This window comes from Primulina tabacum, chromosome 6 (assembly GCF_025594145.1).
Source record: "Primulina tabacum isolate GXHZ01 chromosome 6, ASM2559414v2, whole genome shotgun sequence".
Taxonomy (NCBI): domain Eukaryota; kingdom Viridiplantae; phylum Streptophyta; class Magnoliopsida; order Lamiales; family Gesneriaceae; genus Primulina; species Primulina tabacum.
This window is the reverse complement of record NC_134555.1, coordinates 6,407,568-6,421,546: the sequence shown is the minus strand read 5'-3', so window position 1 is coordinate 6,421,546 and position 13,979 is coordinate 6,407,568. Positions and strand designations below refer to the sequence as shown.

Here is a 13,979-nt window from a genome sequence, read left to right as displayed (position 1 = left end):
ATACAGAAAAGCAGCACACGTTTTTTAGTAGATATCTGATCTTTTGAGATCATTTTGTGCTGCTGTTTCTTAACCTCTTCACAAGCTATACACTTTACTACATCTTGTTGAGAAGAGTCTGTAATCTGAGAAAGAATCTTTTCCAGAACTTTGCTATATTACACTGTGTTGTGTGAAACTAAGAGTTTCAGTAGGCGAAGAATAAGTCCTGCTGAATTCGGTGTGTACAAATGTTGTACTATAAAAATCAAAGTCTTTTAGTGATACCTTCTGGAAACAGAAGAAGGGGAAACATAAAAGATTTTACCTTCGAACTTCCAGAAACAAACAATGTTCCATTGCCTACTGTTTTACTGTTTTTCACTCTCATATCATCAGATCATTTCCGCATTTATTATTGTGATCTACTGAGTATTTATTCGAACAAGATAAGCTATAATCTCTAACAGGATTCTAGCACCATTTGCAAAAACGTCCAACAAAGGAACGAGTTTATTCACCCCCCTCTAAACTCGATATCGATCCCCAACAAGTGTTATCAGAGCGGGTCATTCTTGTTCTAAAGAATCTACAACAGATATGGCACATTTCAATAAAGTTCATATGTTCTCAAAAGAAGATTTCGATGACTGGAAGATCGAGATGCAAGCCCATCTTGCAACCCAAGACGATGACATATGGTTTGTCATCACAGATGGTCCATTGAAGATTATAAAGCCAAATACATCTATTGCTGTTACTGGGGGGGCACCACAGATGGTTGAGAAGCACAGAGGAGAATGTACAAGTGAGGACAAAAAGAAAGATAATCTTGACAATGTTGCGAAGGACATTCTCTACAAAACTCTCAACACGAATACCTTCAGTAAGATCAAGATGTGTTCTACTGCAAAAGAGATTTGGGAGAAACTATCCAAATCTGTGAAGAAAATGAACAGACCAAGGAGAACAAGTTGTCTGTAGCAATGCAAAAATTTTAAAATCTCAAAATGAAAGCTGGAGAAACTCTAAGCGAGTTTGATGAACGTTTCAGCAGCTTGATAAATGAGCTAGCAGCTCTGGGAAAGGAATATGGCAACAGAGAAATAGCACTCAAATTAATGAGAGATTTACCCAGGGAATGAGATGTAAAAACTATGGCTATGAGAGTATCTAAATATCTGAACAGTTAGAACTACATGACCTGTTTGCAGACTTAGGGTTTAGGGATTTATAGTGGTTCGGCCAATAGCCTACATCCATTTTGGAACTAGGAGCAATCGATCTTATTATTACTCTCAAAAATAAGTTTACAAGGAGATGCTTTGGTAAAGAAATGAAAATAAATTCAAGATTCAAGCTGGAAGAAAGTGAAAGCTCAACACATTTATTTACAATCAACATTTTTTAAGAATATTCAAGATCTATATTTTCCAAAAATATTGGCAGATATTATACACTAGATTAATATTCTTAAGGAATACTTGTAAAAGATGTACACATATTGCATGTGTTATTTTTCTTTTTAATTTGATCAAATAATACTAAACAATTAAAATGAAATTATTTTCAATTTAGAAAAGTTGTTCGATTTAAAGGAAAATTTTTGTTTAAATTTTTTAATGTAAAATATGGAGTGACTTGAGGAGGTTTTTAGTGGGGTAAGAAGGATAATATGGAATTAAATATTTTGGAGTCCTCTAAGGTAGTTACTCTAAAGGTCTCACACTTAATAATATAGTATAGATAGTGTAGATAATTTTATTAAATAAAGATCAAATATTATTCAGGAATAAAAACATATCTTCATATTTATCTGATAGATTTGACATTCTTCAGGAATATAGATAGATCTGTCTAGATTATCAATTATAAAATTAATATTATTCAGGAATATTGATATAAATTATATATTTGATCTTCGATCATGCTTCAGGATTAATGAAATATCTTCTATTTTAGAATGATATTCTTTAGGAATAAATAAAAATCTTATTGATAGGATCGATTTAGGGGCTAATTGTTGAGCTACAATAGTTCGGTTCTTGAAAAATTGAACAAGATGAATTAAATCGAGTTTGACTGTCAAAAATCGAACTATTGTAGCTCAACGATTATCCCCCAAATCGATCATATCAAGTGGTATCAGAGCGGTTAATCTTGTCTTGATTATTCTCACACGCCCAAATTGATATCACGTCGTCATTCAACAAAATTCTCATGTTCTCCAGAGAAGATTTTGACCGATTAGAAGATCAGAATACATGCTTATTTAGTTGCTCAGGACGATGACATGTGGTATGTCATAACTGACGGACCCATGAAGATTATGAAAGCCAACACAGCTGTTGCTCTTACTGACAGAACACCACATCATATAGAAAAGCCACATGATGAGTGGACTTCAGAAGATAAAAGAAAGACTAACTTGGATAATGTTGCCAAGGACATCTTGTACAAGACAGTGGATAAAAATACATTCAACAAAATTAAAATGTGGAAATCAGCTAAGGAAATTTTGGACAAGCTGATTCGGTTGTGTGAAAGAAATGATCAGACCAAAGAAAACAAACTTTCAGTTGCTGTTCAGAAGTGCGACAAATCATTTCTAATGTTTTAAAAGATGCATTGTTTTGCAGCATTTATGCGTTCTTCAACTATCAAAATATTGCATATCAAATGTTTGATAAAATGTTTCAACCAAAATGTTTTTACTCATTGAACTTGCATATCTTTTAAATGCATTACAAAATGTATAATCGATTTTTACGAAAGATTGTTTGAGTGTCTTTCTCTTGGTTTGAAAACCAAACTTAATTTAATTCATCTGTGTTCAATTTTTCAAAATTGAGCTATTGTAGCTCAACGATTATCTCCCAAATCGATCTTATCACTTGTGTAATAGATCAATATTCTTCAAGAATATTGACAGATCTTATTTCTAAAATCAACGTTCTTCAAGAATATTGACAAATATTCGATCTCACATCAGTATTTATCAAGAATGTTTACAGATCTTATATATGATTTTCATATTCATCATAAATATCGATGAATGTTTTATCCGAGATCAATATTCTTCAAGAAATTGATAATATTACATATTACATTTGATTGGTCGATCTTTAAATCTAGGTCTAATATTCTTCGGGAATATAACCATTTTTAGATCATAAATCATATATTTGGCTAGATGTCTAATTTTCAAATCGATATTCATATTCTTCAAGAATATTGGCAGATCGATCTTTGATATTACTAAATATCAATGTAAAATTGTTTGATGTTACTTCGGGAGCATCAATAAAATATCAAAAGATTGTCATATAACATTAAATATATTTTGTAACGAGTTACACTTTTAATTTCAGGAAGAACATCTCAAAAAATAATTATTCGTGTTGATAACGTGTTATAAAATTAATAAAAAATGATAAAAAAAAAGAGATAAAAGCGAGTTCCAAGAATCACTCGGAACTATTACATGATACAATAGTAGAATAATATGTCAATAAAAAAATTGATATTTATCTTAATAAAAAATATATGAGCATAATCATCTATAATTACGGTAATTGTTGTTATAACAATGATTGATTATTGTAAAAATTTTATAATAAAAATTGATTATCGAATTTATTGGGCCAAAATAAAGTGAATTTCACGAACCGAACTCAGCAATTCCCGTTGGAAGGATCCTGCAAGGTTTCTCAAGCTTCTATTTAAACACAGCCAGATTGTGAAGAACCTAGGATCCTTAATTGGCTAATGTCCTGGAGATTTTTGGTGATCGTTTACTCTTAATTATACGGTAATAATTCGATACTCTAAACGCTGTTATGTGTTTAGATTTATTATTCGTCAAACCGGGTGTAGGATAGTGACTTTCCAGTGATTATGCCTTTAATTGCGTGAAAATTCGATGAAGATGGTTCTGTTTTATCTTTTAATTGTAATTTTGAAGGGACCTTTACATTCTACCAGACGTTGGTTAAAGAAATTTGAGTGGGTTTTTTTAATAATAATCTCTAGTTTCTTTTCTTTTTCTTTTTTTGGTTCGAATTAAAGAAGGTATAGGTTGAAAAATTATGAACGGATACGTGACATTAGAAATCTGTTTTTTTCTTTCTTGGTTGCGTTTTTGTTCTGCTTTTTGTTTTTATGTTTCTTTTTGGTCCTTTGAAGAGGGGCTGTTTGAAAGAACTTGAAAAGATTCATTCTTGTAGCACCAGACTAAGAAATATTCGGGACAATTTACAAATAATTCGATATCTGTAGTTACTGGCATTGCAAAATTGTCTATACAAGGGCTGCGCAGAATTAATTGTTGTTTTTTGTTGTTGTTGTGTAGTGTTAACTTGGAATAACACCGGGGTTGTCTAAAAAATAGATTTGTTTGGGGCATTTGAAGAAGTAGATGGCACCTCCAGATGAAGAGGATAAAACAGTGCTATGCAGTGTGTCAGACTATGAATTTGTTGCTGACAAGGATTCTCCCATTTCATTTGCCAAGTTACCACTCTGCTGGAATAAAGTTGAGAGTCCCAGCAGAAACCAAAAGAAAATTTTTTTATGTGGGACCACTGATCGTCGAATTCGAAACATCTATAAGCACGTTATAGCTTGGAGATTTGATATTTCATTTGAGAAACCCAAGATCTGTGTGTTTTCTAAAGAAGGTTACTGGATCGAGCTTTTGAAACCTAGGAATTCCTTTGCGAAGTACATCAGGAAAATCTTGATCACTGTGCATAGCCTGCACTTTATGAAATGGAATCCAAAAAGATCTTGGAGGGCATTGTGGGATCATTTATCAAATATGCTCAGGTTTTAACATTGAAGTTGCTGTATGTTTGATATTTCTATACCTTTCAACTCACCTTTTTCATTCGATTTTAGCATGTCCACGTATCAGCCTTCTGTGGATGATCTGGTAGATCACTTCTCGTTGATTACAGAAACTGTGAAGAGGGACGAAACATTGGCAAAATGCGAGGTTTGTTCTCTGGTTAGACTTCTAACATAGAAAGAAAAAATTCAGTGATCCAAGCTGTTGCGGTATCACTAAGGCTTGTGTTATCATTTAAGTCGCCCTTTTTTCCAACAATTTTCGAAAAGTTAATCGTGGCATGGAGTTGAGAGTAAGTTTGTGGTCATCTTGAAGGTTTTGAGGTTAAAGTTACTCCCTTAATCTCCTCAATATCTTGGACTTGATCTGAGGATTTTTCCATCACACACACACACACACACACACACTCTCTCTCTCTCTCTCTCTCTCTCGTTCTGGAAGATTGCTCTGAAGATGTTCAGAATTGTTTGTTTGTTGATAAACCGACTTTCCATTTCTGTTCTAATCCTTTTCCATTGTAATTGTTTTAATCAAACAGCATTTAATTGCATTTCTCAAGGAGAAGCCCCGGAAGATGAAACCTTCTATCAAGGTTGTACTTTTGCTTATCATCACGTCTCTTTTCCAGTCGCAACTTGATTTACAAAAATCATTGACTACTAGAAATTCTTTGCTTTCCAGCATTCCTGCATTCCTCCGAAGCGTGCTTCTGTGGTTAAAGATGGGATTGGTAAAAATGATGACGATGAGTCAGGGGAAGATGATGTTTGTGCAATTTGTGATAATGGTGGAAGACTGCTCGTGTATGTTACTCTCTCCTTCAGTCTGACATTATCGTGCTATAGACATTGATTTACACTTGTCTCAGTGTCTATATCTTGTGACCTACGTTATCTACGTTGCCATAAATGAAGGAGGTAACTGAATCGTTTGTTTGGGAAACAGGTTTATGGGAAAGAGGAAAAAATGTGATGGGATTAAATAAAAAAATATGGCAATACTCTATAATTTATAAAAAAGGTGACCAAATAGTTTTGAATTCTCTTTCTTCCCCACCGCAATTCAGAAACAAGTTGTATTAATTTTAAAGACCAAACTGAAAGTAAGACTTTCTGGGTGGGGCCTGTAATTTACAGGAAGAATACATCTTTCCCCTTTTTTGAGAAATGGTTTCATGCAAATTGCAAGGAGATGATAGCATGTGACGCATTATTTCGTGGAGCCACGAGGAATTCCTGGTGTTGGGGGGACTTCCTGGACATGTGCATGTATTGACGTAATTTAGTTTGTGTTATATAGCAATATATTTTGTTTTCACAAATAGTAACATTTTTGTCATGTACTACTGTGGCCATAGTTTGCACTTTTAATATTACATGCACCCATTCTGTAAGGGTTTTACAACTATTTGATTTTATTGATTATTTAAATGTATTCTATTATATTGTTAGTTTTTGAGATGATAAAATGTACAAACCATCAGCGAATTTTTTATCCTTCTGCAAGCGTTAAAATTTCTGCTAAGCTTAGAGATCGAATTGGGTAGTTTTTTTACGAAATCATGTGCATGCACCCTTTTCTCTAGATGTTTCTTCAGTAATAAAAATTAGGATGAAATGCGTGCATAATCATATTGCCAACTGTTGTTTCTCTAGCAAGAGAGTTTTTTTTATCGAAAATGTTTCTGGTTCTGCAAATTCATTTCATCCTTTTCTTCTTATAACATGAAATAAAGATGAAATCACTCCTAGATTGCATTTTAATCGTCTTATATTCGTTAAATTTTACTGCTCATGACCTTTGTACCATCACCATGTTTTCCTTATTTTTTTTGTTTTCTAAATCTATCTATTTTATCTTGTTTTCTCTTTTTTTTAATCAGTTGTGAAGGCAAGTGCCTTAGGTCATTCCATCCAACCGTGGAAGATGGTGCTGATTCTTCATGTCCATCTCTAGGTTACACCGAGGCAGAATATGAAGTACGATTTCTTCTGCTTGTGTTGTTTCCCTCCTCCTTCTTCTCCTTCTCTAAGTTTTTATTTACCTTTCATTTTTTGGTGTGACTGAAAGCTCTGCGTTTTCTATTCAGGCAATTGAAAAGGTTGAATTTTATTGTAAAAATTGCGAGATTAAGCAACATCAATGCTTCGGCTGTGGGAATTTGGGATCTTCTGATGAATTATCTGGAGCTGAGGTTTGTGTGTTCCTTTTATATTGATAGAGCTTCAGGTTTTCACAAGACGCATCTTGTTATTGGTCATTGTCATGTGAAATGGACTTTTTAGTATATGCACAGAGCAAATTATGATTTTTGGGCTCGGCTTGTAGTTGGACTATGACGAAGCTTATTGAACACCTTTTGGTTAACTGTACCTGTCCAACACCGTTAAATCTATCTTACTTCAGTGACTTGTGTAGCTAGAAACTGACTTACTTCGTGGCTTTCTCACTTCTATTTCGTATCCGTTGGAAGTTAGACCATGGAAGTTTTATATCTGCCCCACTCCTTTTGGAAGTAAGTCTAGGACTCTTCATCAAATCTTACGAATGACGCACCCTTCAATCCTTAACATTGCATGTGGATGAAAAGATTTGCATCTAAAGAAAAGATTTGAGCATGATTTGACAGGAGTCCAGTGTCAGGGAATTAATAATCCATTATAATTATCTGCACAAAAGCTCAAAATGGTGCGTAGAGAATGGGAAAGTCGTATAACTCAATAATATCAAAACTCAATTACTCAATAATATCAAAACTCGATAACTCAATAATATCAAAACTAATGCAATCAATTTAGAATGACTTGAAATTCTCTGTTTTCTCCTACTATCCATACACGACGTTTGTTTTTTTTATACCTTAGTTTGTCACATATGTTGCCATAGATTGGCATCTGTAAATAAGTTGGATATTTCGCTGTACATTTACAGGTCTTTCGTTGTGTCAACGGAGCTTGTGGTTACTTTTACCATCCACATTGTGCTGCAAAACTTCTTCATCCTGGAGATGAGGCTGCCGCAGAAGAGCACAGGAAAAAGATAGCTGGGGGCATACAGTTTGCATGCCCTCGACACATATGTCACAGGTGCAAGGAATTAGAAGTAAGTGCAGTTCGTGATTTGCTGTTTGCCATTTGTCGTCGTTGCCCTCGCTCATACCACATAAAATGTTTGCCAAGGTGCTCCTTATTCTCTCAGAAAATTCACGGAGATTACTTTTTTTTATCTTGTTATCATGGTTTGATCGCTCAAGTTTCTTATGCATCAACTAGAAAGATTGCATTTGAAGAGGATGTGAATGTGAGCAAAGGTATTGTGCAAAGGGCTTGGGAGGGGCTTATTCCTAACAATCGAATACTAATTTACTGTTTGTGAGTACCCTAAGCCTTAGCTTGAGTTAATGTTCTTTAATATAAAGATTTTTTATTCCGACATTTTGTCTTCCCATCAGAAAACATGATATAGACTTAAAAACATTCACACCGGTCAGAAACCACATAAAATTCCCAGTGTCTGAACCAGTGGAGTCTTCAAGGGGGCAAAGTGTTGATGAGGAATTGGAGAATTCTCGAAATGTTGAGCTCATTGTGAAGATGGCAGACAATTCATTGAATCTCGATCCTGATAAAAAGAAAAGGTGCTGCGCTTTTTCTTACCTGTGGTTACCCTTCTCTCTCAAACCATCTCATTCCCATATTTCCGTTAGTTTTGGATTCAGATACATAAGCACCCATGGGTTTACAATTAAACCACCTCATGCTCGTGCGCAATATTATAAATAGTGTTCTTTTTCCCTCGTAATGCAGAATATTGACTGTGATGAAAAACGACTCATCCTCAGTAACACTTGAAAAATTAATAGAAAATCAAATAGCACCATCAGCACTTGCACAATCCTCACCATTTGATGTGGACTTCACCTTGGGGAAGGAGGAGTGTTCTGTTGAGGTATGCGCATAAGTCCTTTGGGTAGCCTCTGTCTTTTCCAATTTATTTAAAGTTGAATACTCGTGTCTTGGCAGGCTGTACATGCTGCGCTGCAAAAATTGGAGGGAGGAGGCAGTGTTGATGATGCCAAAGCTTTTTGTGAGACTGATATTCTATTTCAGGTGATGAACTGGAAGGTGATTTGTTTTATGGTTTAGCTTGTTGCTTTGGTCTTTCTTTTTCATGTTTTCTTTATGTTCTTGTTTGTACCTGGTGGATTTATGTCAAGTTAATGAATCAAACCACTCTTGTGCTATCACTCCTCGGCCCCAATTCCTTCAGGACTTTCTGAAAATGAGCCATGTTTGATTGACCTTATGAATACATAGTGTTTGGAGAATTAGAATCTCATTCAAGGTAGTTGTAGTGTATTTGGGTGGTATGTAAAATAAGAGAAGCTGTACTCAGGGAAACTCTGTAAGTTGTTTTTTTTTGTAATGAAAAGAGTGTGCGAACGTTTATTTCAAGAAGTTCCAGTTTCTGAGGAATTAAAACTTGAATTTGTTGGTTAAGTGAGGTGTAAATGTGGAGCAGCTGTGCATTTAAGACACTCATTAGATTCTTTGATGAAGATTAAGAGAGCATGAGGTAGCATGGGGTTTGGGGGGTGCTACACACATTTGGATTCACCAGAGCCTACTGATGAGAGGATCTTGGCAAGGTGTGAAATACTTAATCAACCAGATTATGGAGAAAAAAATATTTTAGCATATGTCAATGTGCTAGTAATAAACATATATATTCATGGGAATTTGGTCTTATCACTTCATTCTCGGAGAGCATGTGAATCCTATAACTGAGGAAATTTGGGTAAATTTTTTTGTCTAGTTTGCAAATGGATGTTCCTTTTCAACCTTACCTGAACTTGAAAGAAAAAATTCTTATGCTTTTGTGTAGGTTTATTCAATTTAGCTTGTAGGAAAAGGTTGGTAAAAATTGTGGCTAGTAAATATCAGTGAGATTGTGTGCCACAGAGAATAAATATTTGTGTATGCAAACAGAAATGTTACTATGATTCGAGACCTGTTGAGATGGACTTTACTTAGGACAGAAAATATGGTTTCTTGTGTTAATATTGTTTTTATGAAATAATTAATAGTATCCTGAATGTAAACAAGTTACCATGTCTCCAACAAAAAACCCTCGCCCACCACAATTCCAATTTACTATGACTGGAATCAATGATACAATAGAAAGTAAGTTGCTGGCAACATAACATGCAGTTAAGAGATCTAACCAAGAGATTCTATGATGGTCGCGAGGAAAAAATTGTGGTCTAATATTGCTGACCTATTACTTACCGGACTTGAGTCATTCAACTGTTTGGTTGCTTAAGCTTTATAGCCAATATATACATGCTATGTCATTGGTCGCATGCTTCGAAAAGATCGAAGAAGGCAAACAATTTATGAAACATGAATTCTGTACGTTAGGGGTATAAATGAACCGAATTGAGGCGAATATGCTGAAAGCTGTAATGATTGAAGTCGACTCGAAATAGATATATTCAAGATCAAAAAATTTAAATTTTTTGGTTCGACTTTGGTTTGAATCAAAGCTCAGATTCAACGGCTCAAAAAATTCGAACTTATTCGCAATCTATTAGAACTATTGCTCGAAAATAAATACTCGAAAGGCTAGAAATCTATTTATTTAATATATATTTATGTTATATTAATATTAATAAAATATCATGGCACGCGAACTATCGAACAATGTAAATTAGGCTCGAGTTGGGCTCGAAAAAAAATTTGAACATGTTCGAGTTCGATAAATTCGAATACAAATCAAATATTTTTCGAGTCGGCTCGAAAAGTTCGCTAACCGACTTACTTCATTTACACCCCTAACTTTAGGCCGCATGTTTTACCGATTTAGCTACTCTCTTTCTGCAGAACAAGATGAAAATTTATCTTTCTTCATTTCTAGATGGAATGAAATACACATCCTTTGGTCACCATTTCACCAAAATGGAAAAATTGAAAGAAGTCAGTCCATCATACTTAGCCTTTTTCGAGAAGATAAATTTGTGGTGATAGGAATAGTTCTTACTGGCCAGCTAGAATTCTTTCTTCTTTTAGATACTTTTCGTGAACTTGTTTTAATTAAAATTAAAATTCACCCACAACTTGACGAATAGGTTAATGCTGTGCTTTTGTAAGATGATGTTTTAATGTATTTTTATTCCACAATATTTGTGATCATCTTATTTTTGTTTCTTTACTACATGTTGACGGTTTGAGCTTATCCTGCAGATAGTTGATAAGCTTCATTGGTATGTTCAAGACGGTGACATGGTAAATGCCTAAATCATTTTTTATTCCATGTACCATTAGGTGGATTTATTTTTGTTTCCTTGTTCTCTTTCTTCCACTATCCTTTCCTCATGTTATTTCTTTCTTATTCTTTTTCTCGGGTTGCCTTAGCATGGCTTAAACCTTCATCCACAGGTTGGATTAGAGTGTTGAGTTTTTCGGAACCATGACATATTTTATGTGAAAAGGTTGCTTTATTATATATTTTTGGATTCCACTGCCATTACAACAATTTAGACGGAGATGTGATTATATACCTACCACCTAGTGTCTCAATCGTTGTACTTGATAGATGAATTGTTTTATTCCTGTGACCAGGTTGTTGACTTTTGTTGCGGGTCAAGCGATTTCAGCTGTTTTATGAAGAAGAAGCTGAATGAAGTGGGAAAGAGCTGCTCATATAAAAACTATGACATTCTACAAGCTAAGGTCAGTACCTCTATACCCATTTTTATTGTATTTTAAATCGACTGTAGAATAGAAGTTTAGTCATAGAAACAATTTCTGGAATTTTTTTTTGGGTTAATAGGAACCAGAATATGCCTATATGGCGTGTTTAGATATGATTTATTAGTACAGTTTTGGATAGACTCGAAACTTTTTGTTAGAAATATTGTTTCCTTATCTTCAGGACCAAAACTTGCTATCAATACTTTCTATTTCCTCTTGAACAACATTCGATCTTACTAATAAAATTACCTTGCCCCAAAGGCACTTCGATTAACTATAGTAATACATCCATTATCTACATCTCGTGTCAACGACCACAAAAGTACCTAGATCTGATATCATTCTTCTTCTTGTTTTTTTAACCATGATGGTTTCAATATCCCAAAGATCACTTTCTTCACAGGCTACGCGTGTAGCCCAGTGAAATGATATCATAATGCTTTTACCATAAGATTTCTTGCATAATCTATTCCTCGTAGTCCGGGAATCTAGTCATGGAAATGAATTTTTTGCAGGTTTCTAGTTGATAATGCTTGTTTTATAAATGATATTGAAATTTACTTTCAGGATACAAATAAAAGATATTGAGATATGTTTCTGTCTATCTCCCTGGTTTTACAGAATGATTTCAACTTTGAAAGAAAGGATTGGATGGAAGTAAGACCGGATGAATTACTAGAAGGGTCACGGTTGGTAAGAACTTCTCTTTCTGCGTCAACCAATTTCATGTCTTAATCGAATGATTTACTCCTGATTCTGTTGTTTCAATAGATCATGGGGTTGCATCCACCTTTTGGAACTTGTGGAGAACTTGATGATAAATTCATTAATAAAGCTCTCGAGTTTATGCCCAAACTTCTGATCCTTATTGCTCCTCGGGGGACGCAGCGGTACGTTTTAAAATTTGGACCGTTCCATTAAAAAACCAAACAATGAACCAAGTACGAACCAAAGACCACTTTTGTTTTCTTTCCTTCCTTTAGGTTCGATAATGAGGACTTTCCGTACGATTTGATTTGGGAGGATGATAAAATGTTTATTGGCAATGTAAGTGCTTATTTTCTTTGTTTTGAAGTTCCATTGCACCCAACTAAAGAATTCATCTCTGGCGATCCATGATGTGCTTTGCCTTCGTGTTTCAGTCATTTTATATACCTGAACCTGTCAATATAAATGGAGAACAACTTGAAGATTTGAATGTGAATGCACCAATACTTCATCTTTGGAGTAGTCCGGATTGGACCCGAAAACACAAAGCTATTGCTAGAATGCACGGGCACTCGTCAGAAACTTGGACGGACCTAGATCCTAAGGAAAAGCAAGACTTGGCACATATTGATGATTGTCTTGTGAACTCCCGTGAAGATAATCTCGCAGATAATAAACAGCAAACCCTGGAACAGGAGACCATGTTGACTACGGAGGAAAGTTGCACCAGTTACAGCATCGGCAGTGGCGGGGAGAAGAACCAAGCCTTGGCCTGTGAGAATGGTCTACCAGGGGAGAATCCAAATATGTTTAGTGGAGTGAAAAGGAAAAGGCCACCAAGTGATATGGTCTCTGATGAGGATCGTTCAAATTCCGCTAGCAATCGTTCTATATCTGACCCCTCTTCACCAAACAAGTCACCAAATGGGAAAATCGCGAGGAGCAGTGATAGTTTCCAGTCAAAAGCATCCTTAACAAATGGTTCTAAAGAACCAAAGCCTCAAATTCGAGTCCGTCCATTAGGCTTTGCTTCAGGCCCTTGTCTCCCCTTCTCTCCACAGAATTCTGCTGGCTGGCTAGAAGAATAGATTTGCATGATTTGTCAGGCTTTGAGTAGTTTTTGTGTTTATTTGGACATTTAGAATAGATTTTTATCTTCTTTAGTACATCCATTAACGAATAATGAATATCGTAAACAAAATTTGTAGTATGACTTCACTTCAGAGATATTCATCCATAAATTCTTTTTTAGAATTTTAGATTTAAGATTTTTGACTAATTTATATTTGATTTCACAATGATTTTGAATGGAAAATTAATGATTTTATCATGCAATAGTAACACTCAATCTTTATAAATGTAATATTTTTTTTTATTTATTAGACTCATTTTTATTAAAATTATGTATTAGAAACCAAAAATAAAAAATAATGTAATTATCAGAGTTTAAGTAAAAACACTATATGTTTTTTAAAGTTAAAATATTATATCAAAATGGTACAATTAAAAATTGATCAATTCTCCTCCTACCAGCCCACTTGTGTTGCGGGTAGGACAGGCAGTCGAACCAACTCTCCAGGTTTTTTTTTTTACAAATTAAATTTTCATTATTTTTCTGTGAATTATTGTATAAAAACATTTACTTTTAGAATGCGTTTGGTTGGAAGGATAGGATAAACTAATGATTAGTA

At 34.6% G+C, this 13,979-nt stretch overlaps 1 protein-coding gene across 3 annotated transcripts; it reads left to right on the top strand.

The window, feature by feature from the left end:
* Positions 1 to 3,625: 3,625 nt before the first annotated feature.
* On the top strand, positions 3,626 to 13,542 carry LOC142549014 (protein ENHANCED DOWNY MILDEW 2-like). Of its 3 annotated transcripts, none has more exons than XM_075657732.1 (18): positions 3,626 to 3,790; positions 4,391 to 4,806; positions 4,879 to 4,975; positions 5,367 to 5,420; positions 5,510 to 5,631; positions 6,711 to 6,807; positions 6,918 to 7,022; positions 7,760 to 8,007; positions 8,101 to 8,199; positions 8,280 to 8,465; positions 8,635 to 8,776; positions 8,851 to 8,952; positions 11,071 to 11,112; positions 11,449 to 11,559; positions 12,202 to 12,273; positions 12,352 to 12,470; positions 12,564 to 12,627; positions 12,723 to 13,542. In XM_075657732.1, the coding sequence occupies exons 2-18, from the start codon at positions 4,397 to 4,399 to the stop codon at positions 13,374 to 13,376; spliced, it is 2,724 nt and encodes a 907-aa protein (XP_075513847.1). In that variant the 5' UTR covers positions 3,626 to 3,790; positions 4,391 to 4,396; the 3' UTR covers positions 13,377 to 13,542. The 3 variants fall into 3 exon arrangements, with proteins under 3 accessions (XP_075513847.1, XP_075513848.1, XP_075513846.1); XM_075657733.1 differs by having other exon boundaries at positions 3,627 to 3,790; positions 4,331 to 4,806; positions 8,851 to 8,937; XM_075657731.1 differs by having other exon boundaries at positions 3,627 to 3,790; positions 4,331 to 4,806.
* The last annotated feature ends 437 nt before the right edge of the window (positions 13,543 to 13,979 follow it).

Coding starts and splice junctions, on each gene's coding strand:
- LOC142549014 (XM_075657732.1), top strand. CDS start 4,397: ATGGCACCTCCAGATGAAGAGGATAAAACAGTGCTATGCAGTGTGTCA. Junction 4,807..4,878: donor CATTTATCAAATATGCTCAG/GTTTTAACATTG, acceptor ATTCGATTTTAG/CATGTCCACGTATCAGCCTT. Junction 11,113..11,448: donor ATGTTCAAGACGGTGACATG/GTAAATGCCTAA, acceptor TCCTGTGACCAG/GTTGTTGACTTTTGTTGCGG.